Here is a 26,660-nt window from a genome sequence, read left to right as displayed (position 1 = left end):
ATGGTAACTGCTCAGCCTCCAACCGCAAGGCATTAGAGCAGGGGTGTCAAAGTCAAATGGACGGAGGGCCAAATAAAAAAATCAGCTACAAGACGAGGGCCGGACTGTTCGAATGTTCATTGAAAAATTTTTAAATGACGCATATAGTCTAGTGAACCTAATTGAACCTACTGAAAACCTAACAAATATATTACAATATGATCAGATAAATAAAGCAATATTTTCTTATGGCTCTGTCAGTAATCTTTAATTTTCAACAGACACAAAAGACAAATTTCCTTTATATAAATATCCCCATAACATGAACATTAAATGAAAGAAACCGGTATTCAAGGCACCATCAGTAGACTATATTTTCTATTTTAGCAAAAGTGGGCTAAATTTACTTCAAAGAAAAAACAATAATAGCAATTTTCTATCATCCACTCAACTGAAATATTTTTAAAATATAATTGGATTGAAATACAAAAAAATAAAGTGCAAAAATCTATTAATCAAAAACAACACTTTGTTTAAGGAGAAGTAACATGCAGTGAAAACAAATATTAAATTTTAACTTTTAAACTTGAACTGAGTAAAAACTCTAAATATGTGATTGCACAGTAATGTTCACTTGTTTGAGGTTGAGGGTGATACTTGGTGGTGTCCCATCTTTTCCACAAGTTCATCAATGTTCGGGGTAAGGCTCTGAGCTGAAGAAATCCTCAGAATTGAGTGGAGGTGTTCAGCAGTAAGTCGACTTCTGTGTGATGTTTTGTTCAGGTTCATCAAAGAAAACAGTTGTTCACACAGGTATGTGCTGCCAAACATAGACAACGTTTGAGCAGCCTGGATGCGCAGCTGGGGCATTGTGCCGGGGAGGAAACGGGCGAACTCCGCAGCACCCACTGCCGCATATTTTGCCCTCAGTGCATCATTGCATTGGAGGTCAATCAACTCCATTTGGAGGTTTGGTGGTGAGCTTTCCACGTCAACAGCAAATGGGTTACCGAGCAGTTCCAACCTGCTTTTTTGTGCTTCAAAGTCAGCAAATCGGCGTCGAAAGTCAGCGGCAAGCATACCTATTTTATCAGCCAACTGTGTGCTCGGGAACGCACTGGTAGAGAGCTTCTCTTTCATGGTCTGGCAGCTGGGAAAGTGGCTCAAATTTTCTTTCCGCATCTGCGTCTCCCACAGAGTCAGTTTGGTTTTAAATGCCTTCACTGTACTGTACATATCAGAGATGACACGATCCCGACCCTGCAGCTGCAAGTTTATTGCATTCAGATGACTCGTAATGTCACACAGAAAAGCCATTTCACACAGAAACATTTCGTCTCGGAGTTGTGTTGTGTCTTTCCCTTTGCTGTCCAAGAACAGACAAATCTCCTCACGAAGCTCGAAACATCTTTGAAGCACCTTTCCCTGGCTTAGCCATCGCACCTCTGTGTGATAAGGCAAATCACCATGCTCCGTTTCTAACTCCGTCAGAAATGCCTTGAACTGGCGGTGATTCAAACCTTTGGCTCTGATAAAGTTAACTGTGCGCGTGATGATGCTCATTACATGCTCCATTTTCAAGGCTTTACCGCACAACGCTTCCTGGTGTATGATACAATGATAAGCTGTCAGCTCACCTGTCGCGTTTTCCTCTTGCATCTTTTCCCGTATCTTCGCCACCAGTCCGCTCCTGTGTCCACACATCGCAGGTGCTCCGTCGGTTGTCAAACCCACGAGTTTTTCCCAAGGCAGCTCCATCTCATTTACACATCTTGACACCTCTTCATACAAATCATGCCCCGTAGTTGTGCCATGCATAGGACGTAAAGCCAAAAACTCCTCTGTCACGCTTAGGTTGGAGTCCACTCCGCGGATGAAAATTGACAACTGGGCAATGTCAGAAATGTCGGTGCTCTCATCCACAGCCAAGGAATATGCAATAAAATCTTTTCCCTTTTTCACAAGCTGCTCTTTTAGATTGATGGACAACTGGTCTACTCTCTCGGCAATGGTGTTTCTGCTCAGACTCACATTTAAAAAGAGTTGCCTTTTTTCTGGGCAAACTTCGTCACAAACTTTAATCATGCAGTTTTTGATGAAATCCCCCTCCGTAAATGGCCGGGCTGATTTAGCGATCTCTTCTGCCAAAATAAAACTGGCCTTTTGTAGCCTTTGTTCCATGTCCATATTCTTGTTTTTGTCCGCGTGTTTCGTTTCATAATGTCGTCTCAGATTATACTCTTTCAGTACCGCCACACTTTCTCCACACAGAAGACACACAGGTTTTCCAGCTACCTTCGTGAACATATACTCCGACTCCCACCTTGTTTGAAACCCCCGGTTCTCAGTATCCACCTTCCGTTTTGCCATTTTTGATGGGTATCTGAAAGTTAATTTTACTGTGATGCTGACGACTGCTGTGCCAATAAATATTGAAATGAAGCAGCCTACTGCTCGGTGCGTCACCTTTGCATTGTGGGAAATGTAGTATTGGTGCGTGTAAAAGATCTGCGGGCTGCCGGCTTGCTGCGGGCCGGTTCTAATAATAAATCAAGATCATCCCAGGGGCCGTAAAAAACCTTCTTGCGGGCCGGATGTGGCCCGCGGGCCTTGACTCTGACATATGTGCATTAGAGGGTAGTGCGTACGGCCCAGTACATCACCGGGGCCAAGCTTCCTGCCAACCAGGAACACTATACCAGGCGGTGTCAGAGGAAGGCCCTAAAAATTGTTGAAGACTCCAGCCACCCTAGTCATAGACTGTTCTCTCTGCTACCGCACGGCAAGCAGTACCGGAGCGCCAAGTCCAAGAGGCTCCTAAATAGCTTATACCCCCCAGGTCATAAGACTCCTGAATAGTTAATCAAATAGCTACCCGGACTATTTGGGTAGCCATAGACTTGTCACACAATGCAATTGTTAAGTGATGTAACAGGAAGGTGACATTGTGTATGGGACATTGTCTCTGCTGGTAAGATAGCAAATGTAGCACCAATGTGTTTTAAATTATGATAGCACTGTTGATATACCTATACATGGCTAAGAGTGGGGACAAGGTGAGGAGTGGGACATAATATTCCTGTATAGAAGAGCTGCTGAACCCAAACCAGTTCATAAAAACAAAAACCTGCTAATATCAGCAACAGTATGCATCCTATTTCACAAAACAAACAAAAACACTCACCGGTCTCTTTTTGCAGACTTTGGTAGTGATGGGGGAAGCAGGGTCCCCGTCTCCCCTCTCTGGGGCTGTGTTGGGCCTCTTCCTGCTGGTTGGTTCCTGGCCTCCATGAGAAGGCCTGGAGCCCTGGGGAGGGACCCTGGACAGCAGATTGAGCTCAATCTTCACCAGCAGGGCACGTGGAGGTCCCTGGGGGGCCCTGGAAGCTTTGGCTGAGGACTCCCGTTTGGCCTGGTGTGCTGCAGCTGCAGAGTAGCTCCTGGGCGTTTTCTGGCCTTTATGAGGGGCCGGGAGGGTCTCTTTCCTGACACTGACGGAGGTTTCCACCACCCGGGCAGGGCTGGGACTGCGAGACCTCTCCCTCTTACAGTCCAGCATCAGAGTCATCTTGGGACCACTGCTTCCAGACTCTGGTTGTTTAGTCTTCCTCTTCTCCAAAGAGTTGCGCTTGGCAGGCTTCTTACTGTCCGTTATGGCGCTGCCACTCTTGCTGCTGTGCCCGGTTTTCGTTTTGACCTTTGGCCTGTCTGTGAACGAGGGGTCTTTGTCGCGGGGGGCTACCTCCACACTCTCCACCCGCAGCCCAGCCTGGGAGTCCTCAGGACGGGGAGCCTTAACTGGTCTGGAGGGATGTTTGTTCCCCACAGTTTTTCTCTGGCTGCTGCTGTCCCCAACATGTGAGACGGCCGGGGACTTGTGGCGGACATGCTGTTTGCAGGCAACGTCCTCACTTCCTGGAGGTTTGGCTTCACTATCGCTGAACTCTGGGTATTGTGGTGGTGTGTGGGATTTGTAGTCCCTGGGAGGAATGGCCTCCTCCTCTGAGTCATGGCTCTGCTGCTGTTTCGGTAAAGGGCTTTGGACAGTGTCACTCTGGCTCTCTGTGATGGGGTTCTGCTGGCTCACTCTGATCCAGTTATTCAGCTGCCAGTTAGTCACCACGGGGCCTTCAGCCTGGACAGAGACAATATATGAACAATGTAAAGAAACATATAGGACCCGGTATAAACCTTAAGCCTAGTCCTGGACTCCAAAGCCATTTGAATGAAGATTCTGTGTACGGGGAAACTGGCCCATGGTGAACGCATGATCATCAAAGACAAAGCAAGTTATTTAAGTGTTCCAAGTGACTAAGTAGTGTGCTGTGTGTTTGTACCTTGGGTACTGGTGGGCTGCTGCTCCTGATGGGTTGTGGGGCCTCCTCTGTCCCACTCTCACTGCTCTCACTGTCTGAGTCTGACCCTGAGCTGCTCTCGGAGTCACTGGAGCTGGCTGACTCCACCCCACTGGAATGTGTTGCTACAACCGTACTGAAGGACCTGAGAGACAGAAAGCATAGTTACAACCAGAGAACGCAGAGACAGAAAGGTGTTAGAGAGCAGTTCAGTTCATTTATCTGGCCTTTTACAGGAATGTGTGAGAAAATAGAGAAAGGTGTAAAAGCAGTAACTATTAACAAACTGTATAATAATACAGGTGAGTAAATGGTTTAGATGGAGAGTTGTTCTCTATCACAATACAACATCCCCCTCCCTGCCACATCCCTATAATCCCTCAAGAGGTTAGGCCTCTTTACACACACGCACGAGGCCCGAGCAGAACCCCTTCCAAGCTAAACACAGCAGCCTCCAGGATTGCTGAGCTCCTTTCTCCTGCTGTAACACTCAACCAGATGTGCTCTCAGAGCCACACACTCACCAGGCAGGGCAGGAGGAACTATTACTATCATGGCTTTTACTAGTATGCTAACAAATAGGCCAAGCTGTTCTGTACTCCTGATAATATCGGTGGTGTGAATACATTAGAAGAGAGAGAGGGTCGCACATTACATGAACTAGGCATAGGCCTTGCTACATGTGTCTTTCAAACAAGGATATGAGTTTGAGTGTGACTGACTACGTCTTAGCTTTCCGTTTGTCCAAAATATGTTTTATATTGTTGTTCTACTGTACACTGAAACGGCCTTGTTAACACCAGAACCACCATTGTCAAAACGGCCACTGACGTTTGATATTGTACAACAACAAAAAATAAGATTCCTACCTTAACGGGCCAAGACAAATGCGTTGTAGGACGTTGGTACGAAGCCAGGCGCTAATGTGTCTTTCTCCTCACTGAATGACGTAAATTGGGCATGTTAATTCACAACATAATTTGAATTAACTGAATGATGAGGTTGAAGAGGGTGATTTAATTTAGAACAATTGTGTAATGAATAATTGTGTCCGCTGTGGTGAGGTCTAATTATTGGAATTAAATGGCATCTCTCCTTGGCGAGATTCCAAATCAGACAATACAGGGTAGGATTCAATGATTAAAATTACTTTTCTGAACTTTTTATGGATATATTTCCACTAATATTTCTTTATGAAATTAATTTTTTATATTTGTGTTATGCACCATTTATCAAGCATTTTTGGAAAATGATTTGACTGCCTGCCTTGCAGGTTGATATCATTCCCTTTTCCACTGAACAAAAATATAAATGCAAAATGCAACAAATGAAAAGATTTTACTGAATTTATAAAAGAAAGTAAGTCCAGTCAGTCAATTTAAATAAATTCATTAGGCCCTAATCTATGGATTTCACATGACTGGGAATACAGATGCCTTTAAAAAAGAGCAAAAGAGCAAAAAAGGGCAAAGAGCGCATAAAGTTGATCTGGCTGTTGATTGTGGCCTGTGGAATGTTGTCCCACTCATATTCAATGGCTATGCGAAATTGCTGGATATTGGAGGGAACTGGAAAACGCTGTCGTACACATTGATCCAGAGCATCCCAAACATGCTCAATGGGTGACATGTCTGGTGAGTATACAGGCCATGGAAGAACGGTCATTTTCAGCGCCCAGGAATAGTGTACAGATCCTTGTGACATGAGGCCGTGTATTATCTTTCTGAAACATGAGGTGATTGCGGCAGATGAACGGCACGACAATGGGTCATTCTCATCACGGTATCTGTGCATTCAAATGATTGATTGATAAAATGTAATTGTGTTGCTTGTCCGTACCATACCATAGCCCCACCGCCATAATGGGGCACTCTGTTCCAAACGTTGACATCAGCAAACCACTCGGCCACACAAAGTCATACACGCTTTCTGCCATCTGTCCGGCACAGTTGAAACTGGGATTAATCCGTGACGAGCTCACTTCTCCAGCGTGCCAGTGGCAAGCGATGTGAGCATTTGCCCACTGAAGTCGGTAATGACGCCAAGCTGCAGGCAGGTCAACACCCTCGTGAGGACGACGAGCACGCAGATGAGCTTCCATGAGACGGTTTCTGACAGTTGGAAAACCCACAATTTCAGCAGCTGTCCAGGTGGCTGGTCTCAGACAATCCTGCAGGTGAAGAAGCCGCATGGGGAGGTCCTGGGCTGACATGGTCTGCAGTTGTGAGGCCGGTTGGACGTACGGCTTATGGCATAGAAATTAATATTAAATTCTCTGGCAACAGCTCTGGTAGACATTCCTGCAGTATGCCAATTGTACACTCCCTCAAAACTTGAGACATTGGTAGCATCGTGTTGTGACAAAACTGCACATTTTAGAGTGACCTTTTATTGTCCTGAGCACAAGGTGCACCTCTAACGCTCATGCTGTTTAATTAGCTTCTTGATATGCAACACCTGTCTGGTGGATGGATTATATTGGCAAAGGAGAAATGGTCACTAACAGGAATGTAAACAAATTTGTGCACAACATTAGTGAGAAATAAGCCTTGTGTGTATGGAAAATGTTTGGGATCTTTTATTTCAGCTACGATACATAGGAAGGATTTTAGATAGAAAATGGTGAAACTGTGCTGTGATATGATACAGTCTGCCGGTGACTGTGTAATAGGAGAAAAAGCAACACGAGACTTGTCTGTGGCACGCATGTGAAGAATACAACCACACACAGACACGTGAGTAGACTTCTGCTATGTGTCCCTGCTGCTGCAGCCTCTCTCTAATCTGATAGCAGGATGATATAGCTGAAGAGTCTATGAGTAAATCTAATACACGGTCTGCACTGATCTGGACTAACTGCATAACGAACGCACACACTCTACCTCCACCACCTGGATGTTCTTTCAGGCCACAAAGGGTCACTGCGACCTTTTCAATACCAACGGGAGACAAAGGCTTGGGGTGCACTATGGCCCCTCTTTGGGGACATTAGTACACATTAGGGACATGACAGAGGTGAAAGGTTACTCACGATGAGCTCTGTTGACAGATGAGTCTGGAGGAAGAGGCTAGCGGAGGTGATCCATAGTGTTCTGGGAAGAGAGAAAAAAAAAAAACTTTACTAAAACAGATGGGACACACCCCCTTACCAATATTCCCTCTAAACTGGGCACACTCAGGACTGCCCTCCAGACGAAATATCAGCCTGCGCACAAGATTGGAAGTCAATTAAGGGGGAAAACTATGGAAAGTTAACTTGGTAACGTTTCCCTTTATTGTGGGAATTGTGATCGAATCAACACAATATTAGCCACTTCCAATGCAACATACCGAAACTAACAAACTATGCAAGACTTAGTATGCAAAACATTTTGTTGTAGGCAGAATGCATCCGAGTAGGATTCTACTGCATGAGCGGTCGTGAGTAGAGCTGCATGAGCGGTCGTGAGTAGATGTGCTTGTTTTTAGATCAGTGCGAGAGCTGCATTTAGCCTTGTGTGCACATTTGTTATTTTTGTTGAATTAAAATGTAACCTTTATTTAACTAGGGCAAGTCAGTTAAGAACAAATTCTTGTTCACAATGATGGCCTATCGTTCATATTCTTTGCTAGTTAGCCCAGTTATAAATACACCACATGGACAAAAGTATGTGGACACCTGGAAATCGAACATCTCATTCCAAAATCATGGGCAATACTATGGAGTTGGTCACCCCTTTGCTGCTATAACAGCTTTCCACTAAATGTTGGAACATTGCTGCGTGGACTTGCTTCCATTCAGCCACAAGAGCATTAGTGAGGTCGGGCGATTAGGCCTGGCTCGCAGTTGGCGTTCCAGTTGGCGTTCCAATTCATCCCAAAGGTGTTCTGGTCTGTTCTGGTCTGGGCAGGCCAGTCAAGTTCATCCACACCGATTTCAACAAACCATTTCTGTATGGACCTCGCTTTGGACATTCCCCAAACTGTTGCCACAAATATGGAAGCACAGAATCATCTAGAATGTCATCGTACGCTATAGCTGGTGATGCCACCTTTCCAACAAGTCACAGCTGATTCCCAACTAGTGCGGTTAGAAAAGGGAAAGAATAGGTCAATTAAACCTTAATAAAGAGAGGCCCAGAGCCTAGAGCTGAACTCATTTGGGAGGTTTATTATTTATTGGCAGGCCAGTTCAATGGATGGGAGACGAACAACACGGCTGTGACCAATGACTTTCTAACTCTGGGGGACGAGAGGCTCGAGTGTGTGTGACGGAGTCTGGTGGAAATGAAGAGAAAGAGAGCGATGGAAAAAGAGAAATTGACACAGAGTGCCAATGAGGATAACAGCGGACGATATTGCTACTCCTATTTGCCATATTTTCAATTTAAGCCTACTAGAATGTGTGTGCCTCCAGGCTTGGAGGGAAGCAAAAGTCATTCCACTACCTAAAAATAGTAAAGCCCCCTTTACTGGCTCAAACAGCCGACCAAATCAGCCTGTGTTTGACAAGATACTACGCTACTTTACAGCAAACAAACTTTCAGCATGCTTATAGGGAAGGATATTCAACAAGCACTTTCACAAATGACTGATGATTGGCTGAGATAAATTGATGATAAAAAGTTGTGGGGGCTGTTTTGTTAGACTTCAGTGCGGCTTTTGACATCATAGATCATAGTCTGCTGCTGGAAAAACTTGTGTTATGGCTTTACACCTGCTGCTATATTGTGGCTAATGAGTTACCTGTCTAACAGAACAGAGGGTGTTATTTAAATGGAAGCCTCTCCAACATAATCCAGATAGAATCAGGAATTCCCCAGGGCAGCTGTCTAGGCCCATTCGTTTTTCAATTTTTACTAATGACATGCCACTCGCTTTGAGTAAAGCCAGTGTGTCTATGTATGCAGATGACTCAACACTATACATGTCAGCTACTACAGTGAATGAAATGACTGAAACAATTAACAAAGAGTTGCAGTAAATTGCAGTGGGTAGCAAGGAATAAGGTAGTACTAAATATTTCTAAAACTAAAAGCATTGTATTTGGGACAAATCATTCACTAAACCCTAAACCTCAACTAAATCTTGTAATGAATAATGTGGATATTGAGCAAGTTGAGGTTACTAAACTGCTTCGTGTAACCCTGGATTGTAAACTTTTATGGTCAAAACATATTGATACAACAGTATCTAAAATGGGGAGAAGTATGTTTATAATAAAGTGCTGCTCTACCTTCTTAACAGCACTATCAACAAGGCATGTCCTACAGGCCTTAGTTTTGTCACACCTGGACTACTGTTCAGTCCTGTGGCTAGGTACCACAAAAAAAATGACTTAGGAAAATTACAATTGGCTCAGAACAGTGCAGCACGGCTGGCCCCTATAAGTACACAGAGAGCTAATATAAACAAAACAAAAAAGTGTGAGAGCATTTATAGCGCAATCATGAAAATGGGGCTGCAGAGAGAGAGTGACCCTCATCAACTGTCACATTAGCTAATAAATCCTAATTTGAGAGGCCAGGGGGCAGTTTGTTCTCAGAGAAACACTGCTAAACTAGTGTTTTAAACTTGATGCATGTAACATGATATACCAAGTGAGTGTAGACTCCCATTCCCCCACATTAACTTACTTTGTCCTGGAAATGCAGGTGGGACATGCTGTGCTTCCTGTGAGGGGACAAAGTAGAGGCAAACAGCCTTAGTGAACACACATACAGTGAACACACTCACAGATATGCTTTTCCACACAGGACTTGCAGTAAGTTGTCTGTGAAAAAATAAAAAAATAATGTACAAAATTTAACTGGGCAATGTTTATATGACCTTGTTTCAAACAGTCCCATTTTTACCCCATTCTTGCCGGCATAAGCCTTTTATATCCTGTGCGCATGCACCATTGAAGAGTGGAAGTAGGGGTGGGCGTTAATTTTAATAATTCCATTGAATATACACCATCATAAAGAAATCCATAAATTATTTTAGGCAGGTCGTAAGAAAGATAAGACTAATCAAATGTATTTTCAAAATAATAAAATAGCATATTTTGAGCTTAATTACATTTTTTTTTAAGAAAAAAAAACGTTTCTGTTCAGCCTATAGGCTTAGATGGCTGTGCAATGCAAACAAAATCAACAGTTTGTATCTGTCAATCATCACGTAAGATAGTTAAAATCCCCAGCAAGGATAATTTACAGTGCCTTGCGAAAGTATTCGGCCCCCTTGAACTTTGCGACCTTTTGCCACATTTCAGGCTTCAAACATAAAGATATAAAACTGTATTTTTTTGTGAAGAATCAACAACAAGTGGGACACAATCATGAAGTGGAACGACATTTATTGGATATTTCAAACTTTTTTAACAAATCAAAAACTGAAAAATTGGGCGTGCAAATTTATTCAGCCCCTTTACTTTCAGTGCCGCAAACTCTCTCCAGAAGTTCAGTGAGGATCTCTGAATGATCCAATGTTGACCTAAATGACTAATGATGATAAATACAATCCACCTGTGTGTAATCAAGTCTCCGTATAAATGCACCTGCACTGTGATAGTCTCAGAGGTCCGTTAAAAGCGCAGAGAGCATCATGAAGAACAAGGAACACACCAGGCAGGTCCGAGATACTGTTGTGAAGAAGTTTAAAGCCGGATTTGGATACAAAAAGATTTCCCAAGCTTTAAACATCCCAAGGAGCACTGTGCAAGCGATAATATTGAAATGGAAGGAGTATCAGACCACTGCAAATCTACCAAGACCTGGCCGTCCCTCTAAACTTTCAGCTCATACAAGGAGAAGACTGATCAGAGATGCAGCCAAGAGGCCCATGATCACTCTGGATGAACTGCAGCACAGATCTACAGCTGAGGTGGGAGACTCTGTCCATAGGACAACAATCAGTCGTATATTGCACAAATCTGGCCTTTATGGAAGAGTGGCAAGAAGAAAGCCATTTCTTAAAGATATCCATAAAAAGTGTTGTTTAAAGTTTGCCATAAGCCACCTGGGAGACACACCAAACATGTGGAAGAAGGTGCTCTGGTCAGATGAAACCAAAATTGAACTTTTTGGCAACAATGCAAAACGTTATGTTTGGCGTAAAAGCAACACCCTGAACACACCATCCCCACTGTCAAACATGGTGGTGGCAGCATCATGGTTTGGGCCTGCTTTTCTTCAGCAGGGACAGGGAAGATGGTTAAAATTGATGGGAAGATGGATGGAGCCAAATACAGGACCATTCTGGAAGAAAACCTGACGGAGTCTGCCAAAGACCTGAGACTGGGACGGAGATTTGTCTTCCAACAAGACAATGATCCAAAACATAAAGCAAAATCTACAATGGAATGGTTCAAAAATAAACATATCCAGGTGTTAGAATGGCCAAGTCAAAGTCCAGACCTGAATCCAATCGAGAATCTGTGGAAAGAACTGAAAACTGCTGTTCACAAATGCTCTCCATCCAACCTCACTGAGCTCGAGCTGTTTTGCAAGGAGGAATGGGAAAAAATGTCAGTCTCTCGATGTGCAAAACTGATAGAGACATACCCCAAGCGACTTACAGCTGTAATCGAAGCAAAAAGGTGGCGCTACAAAGTATTAACTTAAGGGGGCTGAATAATTTTGCACGCCCAATTTTTCAGTTTTTGATTTGTTAAAAAAGTTTGAAATATCCAATAAATGTCGTTCCACTTCATGATTGTGTCCCACTTGTTGTTGATTCTTCACAAAAAAATACAGTTTTATATCTATATGTTTGAAGCCTGAAATGTGGCAAAAGGTCGCAAAGTTCAAGGGGGCCGAATACTTTCGCAAGGCACTGTATATCCTGAAATATACATTTAAGTCTATTAATCTCCTCTTTAAATTCTTGACATAACAAGTTGTTGTTTTGTTTGTTATTGGATGCATAGATATTCCCTAATAAAAAACATTTCCAAAATGAATACAAAAAAACAAGATTATTAATCTACATTTAGATATGTGGGCCATACTTTTTTTAATGCTAGGCTCAGAGTGTGAACTTTCCAAAGAGATTGGTCCTTTCAGGAGACCAGATAATCTGTTTACAAATTCCATCATTGGATGGTTCGACACCTGGGTTCCCCATGGAACTCAATAGGCCAGCATAGCTGACATAAACTGTAGATAAAACAAATAAAAGAGTTACTTAGTAATATAAATGCTTCTTTAAGATCTTGGAATGTCTCCAAACCATTACTATCCATGATATTGCCATTGGTTGATGTAAAAGGCCATCCTCCAGATGGCAAGGCATTATTGGAGTCTGGGCATGCCAGTTGCATCATTTTTAAATTTTGCACCAAATAGAAATCGTGTGAGAAATAACAGGACCCTAGTTTAAATTGTTTAAGAGCTCGATCAATGAACACTACTTCCATCATATTCCTCTTTATTCTCAGCCAAGGAGTGGAAGAGTTATATCTAAACCAACTTATAAAATTGGTCGAAATGCTAGAGCGTGGAAATACAATTTAAAGTTTGGAACGGATAGCCCTCCAGCTCCTATAGGGTAAGTTAGAAACCAATAACTTATTAGCTAAATATAAGGGCCTTAAAATATTTACCTGTCAAAGTCAAAATGAAAAGGTTGTGTGCAAATTGCCAAAGCTAAATGCCAAAGCTAAATGCCAAAGCATTTCTGTGACAATAGACAACAGCTCAAGGACAGAACTACATAAATGTAAAATAATTGCATCTCTGTAAAGCTTTCTGATTGCCAAGGAAGAGTTTGACGTCAGAAAACAATAGAATGTTCATGATTTAACACATGCCAAAGCCGGTAAAATGAAAGGCAACCTTTTATACTGAGGCGTTGGTGGGACTTTTAAACATAATACCGGTTGGCGGAAATAAAAATACAGGCTTTGTTCCCGGCAATACCTTTCAGACGTAAAGAAAAGTTGGTGACATGCTAAAATTGGTGGGTTTTCATCTTGGTATGAACGGGATAACAACGAACACAAACACAGTAAACGCACATACAGTGAACGCAGACACAAAGAGGTGTTTTATGCATTCCCTTGTAATCTATGACAACACCGATGATTAATGGACATAATGCATTGTTGTGCAACACTGTTTGACTAAGTGGAACATGCGTAAGACAAGGGGAAATTTATTTGGGGAGTCTAAGTTGCTAGTACATACAGTACAGCACATTAGGTTTAGGTTAGGCAAATACCTAAAGCTCAAAACGGAGTATAGAGAAACAAAAGGAGTTGAGTTGTAAAGGTTTTAGCAGCTCAGTGAGCTGAGAGGGACCTCACCTTGACTGGGAAGGAGAACTTGGAGGGCTCAGCTGTGCTGGGTGTGTGGATGGCAGTCAGAAGAGGAGGCCAGGAGTGGGTCATTTCCTGAAGGAGAGAGAGGCAGAGAGAGCTCAAGCGAAAGAAAGTTGTGAAAATAAGTATTAGCTAGGCCATTAGAGCCCCATAGTAAGACAGATGGCCAGGTCTCTCGTGCAAAAATAGATTTTTAAATCTCAATGAGACTCACCGTTGTGTACTAGAGTTCACCATGCCCTCCTACCAAGTCAATGTCTAAGACCCAGAGAGGAGGACTAACTACACAGCAGAACCTTTATGACCGATTCATATAGCACATTAAGCGCTCCTCTGTCCTGAATGCAGAATGCATACTACAGTAGCTAGCTCTGTAAACTTGGGTTGGCTTTAACACAGGAATGTGGAAAGCAGCTGTGTGCTCAGCGACTGATCCCTCTTTAGCAACCCAACATTCATCATGATGATAATAACACTAACAAACAAATTGACCAACCACCACCTCAACTCTGTAGGATTGGTCACAGCTGTGAGTAAAGATTTAGGAACAACTTACCCTCAGAATGTCCTCCACACAGTGAGCTTTATTTGACAGAGTCTGGAAGGCAGAGAGAGGAGCACAACACAGTTTGAGTGACACAGAAATAAGCCAAGAGGTGAAGCTTGAACAACACATACATAACATAGGCATGGTGGTCTATACTATGAAACCACTATGACCATGTGACTTTCACGTGCCTACACACACACACAGCCGCCCTACAACAGAAGCAGAAAGGCAGGCACAGAGTGAACTCTTGTGTGACCTCACACCTGATACAGTCCAGTAAGCTTGAGGAGAAGAGCCTTCTCAGAGGTTAGACTGAGGCTTGGAGAGGGTGTGTGTGTGTACGTGTGTGTGTGTGTGTGTATAAGTTTGTGTGTCTGTGTGGGCACAGAATTTCATTTCAAGTTTGACCAATCACAGAATCTGCCCTTTTGGGTGTAGGCTTATTTTTCATATTTTACCGGCCTAAATGTCCATTTCATTCTGTTAATTCTTCAAATACAAAAATCATGTGAAAAATCATTAAAACAATTACCAGGAACCTTTTAAGTTGCTAATCATTAAAAAAATGTTTTTAGTGCACAGAAGTGTCAACTTTATGGCCCATATATTTATAGGAATATGAACAAGGCATACATCCAGGAATGATGCCGTGTGCATCAAATAATTTTATCAGAATAACATTCTGACAACACAAACTCTGTTGTGATGCCACTTCAGCCGATAGTCAGCTGTGCAAGGCAGTTAAGTGAAACATTTGAATTTAAACTGATGTATTTCAGTAGCCTTATACAGTACAAACTAAGGTCATGCCTACACTTGACACTTACAGTGGGTTGCTCAACTTAAAGTTGTCCGATTTTGCTACAGGACTTAGAGGTAATTTGTGGTTTAGTACAGTACCCTGTGTCACTACTTTATTGCTCCAGACCAGCGCAAGGGGGAGTTAGAGCACAGATTATGCTTTTGGGTCCCAAGGCGCTACTGTGTGTCTCTGACAATGAATGGGCAACATAAACCAAATAGATAGAAACTGATAATTACGCACGACTTCAGTGTTACTTACTAAAACGTGTTACACTAAAGCTTTTATTCTAAGAGAAAATTAGACTACAATTAGGGTGTGGAAATGTTAGGATTATTTTGCTCTTACTGTAGCCTACTCCCGACCGGTCACGTTGTACAGCGCCTGAGAGGTGCAGCGGTCTAAGACACTGTGTTGCTCCAGATGCTGGTTCAATACCCGTGCCGGCCTCAACTGGGAGACCCATGAGATAACTGTAGGCTTTTAGTTTCTCTCCCTCTAAAAACAGAAATAATTCTAAATAACAAAATGGCTTTATTTACAACTGTCTCTCCCCATGTTCAAGAACAACCTTTTTCCTTGCTCAATTTACATTATTCGAAAACAAAATAATCTCCAAAACTTGTTTTAATGCGATTATTATTATCATCATCATCATCCATTTAGAATTATATAAAAGCTCTTTGTCTATTCTCACAGATATATTAACCCTGTTATTAGCAGGCCAATCTATATTGGTCATGGCTCCCGAGAGGTGCACAATGGGATTGCCTTGCAGTTCTCTTGAAGATGGACCTAGTCCATGGGGAAGGGAGGAGGTGGACCCCCACCCGACCCCACTGGGCCTAACAGAGCAACACTAAGGGGCATTGCACTAATGGCACTGAAACGTTGCTGCTGTTCTTATTGCCAGTCTACACGTCCAAACTAAAACTGTGTAACTAATAATGGTGTGAAAAATGCCCCTTAGATATGAATTTGGAGGACACATCTTAAATATTAAACCATTAGACCTCTCACTAAAAGGCGTCAGTAAAAAGTTATACTTAAATCCGAACTGGATTTAATGAAAAATGACATGAAAAGCACACATTTGTAAATCCCAAACTATCAAAGTATTTGGAACGGTAGATACAAATTATTTGTGACATTGTGGTTACAATAAAGAATGTAAAAAGAGGCTGTGTTTTTATTTACAGTAGTGATGGACATCTGGAGGCATTTTGCATTTCTTCATCAACATCTTTCAGCTTCGTTAATAAAATAACGAGAAAAAAGATATTCAAAACGCAAGAAACAATGTGGTCCCAGAAACACCTCTCTGACATAGGGTCCAGCATATCTCTTGACGATTTCTTCCCCAAAGAAATCTTGAGCCGTGAAACCTGAAAAAGGAGGCAAAAGTGAATTACTGTGGAAACAATATAGCAGTCCGTGAGGTGTAGGCTACAATATTTTATTTACCTTTTGCTTGTAAATAGCCTAACTTATAAAAATCGAAAAAATAAATTATACATATATATATTTTTAACATGTCTTACCGAGCCTTTCCATAAGTCCACACAAGTTTCTTCAACGGTCTTCTGACTGTGATTAGAGCGATGGCGATGTACTGTGAAGCCAGCAGATTACATATGACCTTCGCCGATCGCTCATCATCTTCACTCATCAGTGGAAATTCGGGCGACAGCTGATGCATTGGTCCAGAGCCAGGCAGTATTGGCATGTTTACTACAGTACATACTGTAGGCTGTTTACTTGTCAGACTGCACAGTAACCTAATAAACAAATGCAGGCAGCTTCTAGCTTCAAAATGCTTTACTATCCAAAATGTTTAAATTGCGTATGGGTGAACTCATGCAACCGCAAAATGTTGGATAAAGCTGTACATTACTGTATTACTTCATGCTTTCCTTCATAAAATTATTAAAAAATAATCTTTCAAAATGCAGATGTTTATTTAGCTATGGATCCATAATGAATTACTATGGGAATAATATCACAGAATTACAGAAATATTGTAACAAAGTTGTCTAATGAAGGTAAACAAATTGTGGCTTAATTGGAAAATACTCTTTCAAAACACACATGGTTATGTTGTACAGCGCCATTATGGCTATTAGCAAAACAATAGACATAACTAGGAGGGTAGGGGGAGAATTCTTTCATCAAATGTATTTCTTAGTTAGGGTGGCTGTATCACAACCGGCCATGATTGGTTGCAATTTCAGTTTAATCCACCAGAAAAAGACAGAACAAATAATACAACAAATATTGTGGTGAAACACAAATATACTATTTGATTAAAAAAATTATGAATTGGAACCTTTACCATGTGGAAGGATAAAACGTATTATTAACCCTGTTTTCCACAAGCATGGCAGGCTGTGAATTCTGTAAACAACGTTTCTAGGATGGGCTATTAGCAGGACAATATACATTGGTCATGGCTCCCGAGTGGCGCAGTGGTCTAAGGCACTGCATCTCAGTGCAACAGACATCACTACAGTCCCTGGTTCGAATCCAGGCTGTATCACATCCAGGCTGACCGTGATTGGGTCACAGGGCGGCGCACAATTGTCCCAGTGTCATCCGGGTTAAGGAAGGTTTTGACTGGCCGGGATGTCTTTCTGTTCCTCTAAAAACAGAAATAAATATTTTGGCCTTTATTCAGATTACAAAATGCTCACTTTATTTTGTTTTCCAAAAAAAACTAATCTTAAAAATATTGTTATATATAGCCTACCCGCCGTGGATGACTATTTCAGCACCGTTCCCCGCTGTTCTGAGACAAGCATGGAGAAACAAAAAAAAAATCTAATATATTCCATGATATTCTTAAGATATGTGTTGACTGAACATAAGCAAGTGATGTCTGCTAAATAATCAAGTTGATGCAGTCATATAGACACAGCACCTACATAAAGCTACGTATGGGCGACCTCATGAAACCGCAAAATGTTGGATGAAGCATATACAGTACAGTACAATTTCTTCATCACCATCTTTATGCTTTAGTTAACAAAATGATACAAATACTCATTCAAAAATGCAGATGTTTATTTCCTTATGGATCCATAAATTACTGTGGGAATAAATATTACTGAATGACAGAAATAATGGAACATATTAGGCAAATAAAGGTAAACAAATTGTTGACAACTGGAAAATACTATTATTTTGGCCTTTATTTTGATTACAAATCGCGGACTTTCGTTTTTTTGAAAAACAAATAAGTATCATTATACACTGCTCAAAAAAATAAAGGGAACACTTAAACAACACAATGTAACTCCAAGTCAATCACACTTCTGTGAAATCAAACTGTCCACTTAGGAAGCAACACTGATTCACAATGAATGTTGCATGCGGTTGTGCAAATGGAATAGACAACAGCTGGCAATTATAGGCAATTAGCAAGACACCCCCAATAAAGGAGTGGTTCTGCAGGTGGTGACAAAAGACCACTTCTCAGTTCCTATGCTTCCTGGCTGATGTTTTGGTCACTTGAATGCTGGCGGTGCTTTCACTCTAGTGGTAGCATGAGACGGAGTCTACAACCCACACAAGTGGCTCAGGTAGTGCAGCTCATCCAGGATGGGACATCAATGCGAGGTGTGGCAAGAAGGTTTGCTGTGTCTGTCAGCGTAGTGTCCAGAGCATGGAGGCGCTATCAGGAGACAGGCCAGTACATCAGGAGACGTTGCCCTCCTACGGCCTCCTCCACAACCCAGCAGCAGGACCGCTACCAGAGCCCTGCAAAATGACCTCCAGCAGGCCACAAATGTGCATGTGTCTGCTCAAACGGTCAGAAACAGACTCCATGAGGGTGGTATGAGGGCCCAACGTCCACAGGTGGGGGTTGTGCTTACAGCCCAACACCGTGCAGGACGTTTGGTATTTGCCAGAGAACACCAAGATTGGAAAATTCACCACTGGCGCCCTGTGCTCTTCAAAGATGAAAGCAGGTTCACACTGAGCACGTAACAGACGTGACAGAGTCTGGAGACGCCGTGGAGAACGTTCTGCTGCCTGCAACATCCTCCAGCATGACCGGTTTGGCGGTGGGTCAGTCATGGTGTGGGGTGGCATTTCTTTGGGGGGCCACACAGCCCTCCATGTGCTCGCCAGAGGTAGCCTGACTGCCATTAGGTACCGAGATGAGATCCTCAGACCCCTTGTGAGACCATATGCTGGTGCGGTTGGCCCTGGGTTGCTCCTCATGCAAGACAATGCTAGACCTCATGTGGCTGGAGTGTGTCAGCAGTTCCTGCAAGAGGAAGGCATTGATGCTATGGACTGGCCCGCCCGTTCCCCAGACCGGAATCCAATTGAGCACATCATGTCTCGCTCCATCCACCAACGCCACGTTGCACCACAGACTCTCCAGGAGTTGGCGGATGCTTTAGTCCAGCTCTGGGAGGAGATCCCTCAGGAGACCATCCGCCACCTCATCAGGAGCATGCCCAGGCGTTGTAGGGAGGTCATACAGGCACGTGGAGGCCACACACACACACACACACACACACACACACACTACTGAGCCTCATTTTGACTTGTATTAAGGACATTACATCAAAGTTGGATCAGCCTGTAGTGTGGTTTTCCACTTTAATTTTGAGTGCGACTCCAAATCCAGACCTCCATGGGTTGATAAATTTGATTTCCATTGATAATTTGTGTGATTTTGTTGTCAGCACATTCAACTATGTAAAGAAAAAAGTATTTAATAAGAATATTTCATTCAGATCTAGGATGTGTTATTTTAGTGTTCCCTTAATTTTTTTGAGCAGTGTATATTATCAAGTTGATGGCACAGTCATATAGCCCCGGCATCTAAATAAAGCTGAGTGACTCACTCATTCATAGCTCTGGATTAAAAATAAATAAATGCAAACATTCTTTCTGATAGTCTAACTTTTCATGGCTGCAGGGGCAGTATTGAGTAGCTTGGATGAAAAGGTGCCCATTGTAAAACGGCCAGCTCCTCAGTCTCAGTTGCTAATATATGCATATTATTAGTATTGGATAGAAAACACTCTGACGTTTCTAAAACTGTTTGAATTATGTCTGTGAGTATAACAGAACTCATATTGCAGGCAAAAACCTGAGAAAATCCACTTCCTGTTTGGATTTTTTTCTGGGGGTGGCAGATTTTCAACCTAGCTCTCATTGAAATTACAGCGAGATATGGATGAGTTCACACTTCCTACGCCTTTCCCTAGATGATGTCAACAGAACTTTGTCTGATGACTCTAATGTGAAGGGGGGGGGGGGAGGAAACATTTATCATGTATTTTCTGGTTTCTGTTGACTGCAACATGGAGGCTAATTTTTCTATTGTTCTGAGCGCCGTCTCAGCTTATTGCATGTTTCTTTTTCCGTAAAGTGTTTTTGAAATCTGACACAGCAGTTGCATTAAGGAGAGGTATATCTATAATTCCATTCATATAACTTGTATCCGTCTTTCGGATGGGACGTTAAACGGGTATCCTGACTCTCTGAGGTCATCAAAGATCCCATGGCACTTATCGTAAAAGTAGGGGTGTTAACCCCGGTGTCCTGGCTAAATTCCCAATCTGGCCCCCAAACCATCACGGTCACCTAATAACCCCCAGTTAACAATTGGCTCATTAATCCCCCTCTCCCTTGTAACTATTCCCCAGGTCATTTCTGCAAATGAGAATGTGTTCTCAGTCAACTTACCTGGTAAAATAATGGATAAATAAATAAAAATCATCATCATCTAAATTTATGATGAGTATTTCTGTTGAATGATGTGGCTATGTAAATTTGAACATGAATTACATGCCTATTTAAGATTACTCTGTTTTTCGTACGATGTACCCAATGACTAATGAAAACTTGCTATGTCCTCATTGTGGTTTTACCGACGTGTTTCATACGTCTTATTTATACACTTTTGTCATATTTATGAAATGCATATTGAACAGCAATTATTGAATGCTATCAAATGTTTCTCAAATATGCCCTCTGGTGGTCAAACTAGCCCTAACTAGCATTAATGGTAACAGTGGCTGACAAATAACATGCCTTAGAATTCTGCGGCACCATGCAAGCTATGCTGAAGTACGCTGCAACTTTTAAAAGGTAGAACCACGTGTCGTACACGCCGATCTAGAGCCTCCAAAACATGCTCAATGGGTGACGTGTCTGGTGAGCATGGAAGAACTGGGACATTTTCAGCTTCCAGGAAGTGTACAGATCCTTTATAATGCTGAAACATTAGATGAGGGCGGCAGATGAAGACACGACAATGGGCCATTCTCGTCACGATATCTATGCATTCAAATTGCCATCGATAAAATTAAATTGTGTTCGCTGCCCATACTATAACCCCACCACCATGTCAACTTTGTAAACAGAGTGCCCATCAGCAAACCGCACGCCCACACAATGCCATACACGTGGTCGGAGATTGTGAGGCCGGTTAAACGTATTGACAAATTCTCTAAAACGTCATTGGAGGCAGATTATGGAGAAATCAATTATCTGGCAACAGCTCTGGTGGGCATTCCTGTAGTCAGCATGCTAATTGCACGCTCCCTCAACATTTTCAGCATTGTGTTGTGTGACAACTGCACATTTATTTTGTCCCCAGCACAAGGTGCACCTGTGTAAGGATCATGCTGCTTAATCAGCTTCTTGATATGCCACACCTGTCAGGTGGATGGATTATCTTGACAAAAGGCAAAAATGCTCACTAACGGATATAAACCAATTTGTACACAACATTTGAGAGAAATAAAAATGTTGTGCTTATGCAACATTTCTGGTATCTTTCATTTCAGCTCATGAAGTATGGGACCAGCACTTTATATTTTTTTACAGTGTATATAAACCCCCCATGCATTGGTTGTGCCCTCCACCCCTTTACACATAAGTTAGTCAATTGCGGCAGTACTTTTAATTAAACTGCCTCCACGTACAGTATTATATAGAGCCATTAGTGCATGGAATGCCGTTCCATCTCCTATTGCTCAAATAAACAGCAAACCTGGTTGGGATAAAAAAAATAAAAAAAACAGTTGAAGCAACATCTCACAGCACAAAGCCCCCCCCCTCCTGCATGTGTCTTTGAAAAAAATGATTTAGTTTGGTCTTTGTCTATTCATGTTCTGTATTACGTCATGTTTCATGTTTAGTGTGGACCTTAGGAAGAGTAGCTGCTGCTTTTGCAACATCTAATGGAGATCCTAATAAAATATCCCAAATTTGTCGACCAGGCATTTTTTTGTTTTACCTTTATTTAACCAGGGCCTTATGGCCCGCAGGTCAAAAGTAGTGCTCCATGTAGGGGGCGGGGAACAATTTGGGACACAACCCTAGTCCCAACCTAGAACAGAAGAACTGGCAAACCACAGACAAGACTTCTCCTTTCCCCTTCTCTCTCTCTCTCTCTCACCTCAGACTACTGCACCATAATAGCCTAAGTAGTGGTTAATGCCTAACAACTAAAGTACTCCATCAAAATATAACTGTTTATAAACTGCCTGGATACGCTACTTCTTTCCAACAGTCTCAGAATGCAAAATAGTGTGATATAATGCTTTTTTCTCAGGGTCCTGTGTTTCAGATAATGACTTTAAAGTGGTCCTCAGTTCACAGCAGTAGTTATGTAAGCTGGTGACAAAGCTAATGTATTGTGCTGCTGTAGGGAGGACTGAGTGGAGTGTTGCTGCTGGGCTCTGAGGCAGCAGTGGTCACTATAGCTGCCTGCCTGGCTACGCACACACACACACACACACACACACACACACACACACACACACACACACACACACACACACACACACACACACACACACACACACACACACACACACACACACACACACACACACACACACACACAGCACTAAGAGTGGAGGTGTGGGGTGGCATTGGGTGGGAGGAGGGTATGGCTTTTCTCTCCGTTTCTCTGCTAGGAACAATACAATTCTGCAACGCTACAATGCACCAAACACAGCCAGGAGAGGAGCGCCACTTATTACTTAATCAACCAGTGCTGACTAGGTCATTAGTCTAATTTAGACCCTGACTCTTTATAAACAGGGTGACACACATAAGGCTCAAAGGAGAACTGTGTGGACTCACTGGCTGCTGCTGCTCTGAGACAGGACAACACTACCTGAGGCTAGGTGAAGAGAAAGAGTGTGGTGGCCCAACGAGTGTGTATGTAGCAACCTTTGGTAGAGTATCAGCCAGATCCAATTCACTCCTTTCCCCATATCCCTTGGGCTAACCATTCAATGTTTGCAGATCTGAATGGTCTGGATTGTAGCTTTAACCATGCATAAAATAAAACTCCACCACAGCACAGACAGAGCAGTTAAAATCTATAAAAACCCCAGAAAGGGGAGGATCAGAGCTTGTTATGAGCATGTTGTGACAGAGCATTCCTCTAGAGCACTGTAACTCTCTCTCTCTACACAACACACATATCTTTCCAAACCCCATACTACAGTACAATCGTCCACCACACACAGTAACTTAGTTTGGGTAGCCTACAACAGCATTGACCGTTTCCAAACAGCAGCCAGAGGGGTATCCTATGCATCAGGTTTGAGAAGTTAACAAGGTAATTTTGGTCATACAAATATGGCTCACTTTTTAGTCAGGTCAATTTATATGGCAACAAATCCATCAGAACTAACCTGCTCCTGGGCAGGCTAACTCTGGGCTGATTTTGTCACAAATGATAATGTAGCATGGACCTGCCCATGGATTGATGTTTCAGCATTGTCTCAATGAAGAGTTTGGCGCTCAAATAGCCAAAATACATGCAAACGCAGTTACAAGCCTGCTGGAGTTAGCGGGTGAGCAATATCTAGCTTGTGTTGTAGGATACACCTCTGGGCTGGATAACAACAAACATCAACATAACACCACAGTATTGCATTCCTTATGTGTAGCAGCCAGGTAGTCTAGCTACTTTGAGCATTGCAATTCAATATTGAATTATTGGCTTACGGCATGCCTGTATAACTGTCTAGACACACCAATGGTGTGATTACATTTCAAACAATTTACCTTATATTTGGACAGTGCCTACAGAACAGCTTCCACAACTATGTTCTATTACTACTGACTGATTGTCTTCTCTTTTAGTGTGTTAACAGGCTGCTGACCCTAATGACAGTGAATACGTGTGGGCATTTCGCTGAAGTGCATAGGCACAAACATTTCTCGGTGCATCCTTACTGTAGGCTAGTCACTGACCCCGAAAGACTTTCCTGACTTTCCCCACTAGTCAAAGAGTAGCCATTAGTTGAAGTAATGGCCACAATGTCTGCTACAGAGCCAAAACATAACTATGTTTAGTCCTTGCTTTATTATAAAGTACATTTATTTAAACAGCAACCATTTCCTGAGCATACTGAAGATTGTGACAGTTCACTAGCAGGCATGTATGTAGTTTAGTAGATCTATGAGGAAACTTATTGAACCAAAAAGTTCCTCCCAGTACCTTCACTCTAAGGTCCTGGGTATATCTGAGCAGCCCATGCAAACAGGATTATTGTGAATTATTAACATTTCAGTTCTGTATGGTCAAGGCAAGGTATGGACAGCAGGGTAGAGCAGAATGCTTCATGTAGCCAGGGAGGGAGAGGGCAGGTAGCTTCAAGCTTGATACAAGACAGAAACGCCAATGAAACCCCAGAGTGAACACCAAACACCTCTACATTACCCAATACCCACTCTCCAGGAGATTCACTATGGATTCAAATCAAAGGAACGCTGCATGTGTTCAGCAGGACAGAATGTTGTGGGAAGTTCAGATATAAATATATTATCTAGAAGTTCAGATGTACATCTCTGACATTGACTAGGCGAGTTCTCTGACATGTCAGCTCTATTTGTGGAATTTCTATGTGGACCCTTCAGTTTGTTGAGTGAGGAGGGGTGTGGGGGTTATGAGTCACTGCACAGCTATCCTGTGCTGGATTAGCCCCAGCGGTGGGTGAAAACACCAGCCTGCCTATTCAGCACTGCTGGGTTTATGTCCACATGTGCAAGGGACAGCAGGAACTCCAACAATGAGCAGAGCAGGGCCGCTGCAGGTGCAGCCTGGGCTGTGGGGAGGGAGGGTGAGGGCAGGGGATAGGCCACATTCCTCATAGAGGCTTTTTTATATTTTTTATTGTGGACAGCCTTGCTGAGGCATTGCAGAGGCATGGTTAATACAACTATGAGCTAACTGTCTGCTCTCAGAAGCTTTCTGTCCTCTTCTCTCTGGATGGGGCAGTGGGGAAAGTTTAAGCTCTTCTTAGTGCGAAAACAACCTGAGGGTTCCGATTAAGGTCCGAAACATCAAGCTTTTAATAGTCGTTTAAATAATGTTTAACAGAAAGCGAGTGTTTCACCTTTTCAATTATGATTTAAAAAATGCTGGTTGTGCCTTAACTCTCACCCTCTTTAAGGGAAATATAATGTATTCTGATCTGCAAGTATGATGAGGGACATGAGGTGCTTGAAAGTAACAATCCTGGCAAATAAATGAATGTCAAAATAAATGCATTGGATTACTTTGGTTAGGCCTACAAAAACACAGTACCCTATTAGCAGAAGAGAATCACTAACAAGGTTAATTATGTACATTCACCCATAGAGAAATTGTCACCTGTCTCAGTCAACAGTAATTATCATTTGAGACTATTCTAACAACCATAATTACAGAAAACAGATGTGCATTAACTGACGTTACAGGACAGATGATTTTCCTGTTGGCGTCCTCCCACAGGTACACAGGCAGGATGAGGTCTCCACTCCAAGTCCCATCAAAGCCAATTATGGAAATATTCACCCAGAGAGAATAGGACTATACTAGAGCATGCAAATGGATTGACGACAATGGGTTGTTCTGCTTGACTTCCACTGGGTTTGTGTTAATAACCTACATGCAATCTTTAGCTGAACGCATTGGGCATGTGTGAATACCCAGACTTACATTCAAAATAATAGGCTGATTAGGTATGTGAATTTCTTAAAAATGTATTACACTTTAAAATGCCAGGATGTCATCTAGGCTTTTCATTTAGTAGAATTTGATGAACACTATTGAGGAAGATAAGCATCTTTACAGACCCATGTTTGACAACAGCTGATAATCAGATAAGAGGACAGGGGTAAGTAGTAGGCAAGACAGATTTAGGATAGTAGGCAAGAGATTTTAAAACCACAGGCAGCTGCTAACTTTGTCCAAAATCAGTCTACAGTTTTAAGATGTCTGGAGTTTGCCAAATATTTAAGTCACTAACGTCACAGTGATACTTTCCAGATCAAAACAAGGCAGCCAAAAGTTCTATATTAACCAGCAACTAAGAAATAGGACTGATTTAGAACTGGTTCATGTTAAATTATATGGTATATTCAAGGTTTGTTGCATTGATGTTACGTAATGTTTCTTTTTTTTGCTGAACAACTATGCCACTGTATCTAAAGTGTGCCAACTTATTTGAATCTAAAGTCCAGTGTGTCTGGTATGAACTGATATTTCTCACAGTTTAGGCCATGGGTACTCAACTCTTACCCTATGAGGTCCGGAGCCTGCTAGTTTTGTGTTTTACCTGATAACTAATTGCGCACACCTGGAGTCCCAGATCTAAATCAGTCTCTGATTAGAGGGGAACAATAATTAAAAAATGCAGTTTAACTGGCTTCGCGGTT

The 26,660-nt window shown here is 42.4% G+C and overlaps 1 protein-coding gene across 8 annotated transcripts in view; it reads right to left on the bottom strand.

Annotated features, from left to right (window-relative positions):
- The window catches only part of LOC110523980 (AF4/FMR2 family member 1), a 76,125-nt gene that overhangs the window by 35,094 nt on the left and 14,371 nt on the right, over nucleotides 1-26,660 (bottom strand). For all 8 annotated transcript variants that reach the window (XM_036977735.2, XM_090235075.1, XM_090235076.1 and 5 more), the window contains 6 exons: nucleotides 14,174-14,215; nucleotides 13,603-13,689; nucleotides 9,950-9,986; nucleotides 7,366-7,426; nucleotides 4,317-4,479; nucleotides 3,164-4,114 (listed from right to left, as the gene is read on the bottom strand). In XM_036977735.2, coding sequence (XP_036833630.2) covers nucleotides 3,164-4,114; nucleotides 4,317-4,479; nucleotides 7,366-7,426; nucleotides 9,950-9,986; nucleotides 13,603-13,689; nucleotides 14,174-14,215 — 1,341 coding nt within the window. The remainder of the gene's footprint in view (nucleotides 1-3,163; nucleotides 4,115-4,316; nucleotides 4,480-7,365; nucleotides 7,427-9,949; nucleotides 9,987-13,602; nucleotides 13,690-14,173; nucleotides 14,216-26,660) is intronic.

The sequence above is a fragment of the Oncorhynchus mykiss genome, chromosome 5 (assembly GCF_057628025.1).
Source record: "Oncorhynchus mykiss isolate SJ-2025 chromosome 5, ASM5762802v1, whole genome shotgun sequence".
Lineage (NCBI taxonomy): Eukaryota > Metazoa > Chordata > Actinopteri > Salmoniformes > Salmonidae > Oncorhynchus > Oncorhynchus mykiss.
This window is presented reverse-complemented; position numbering and strand designations above follow the sequence as displayed.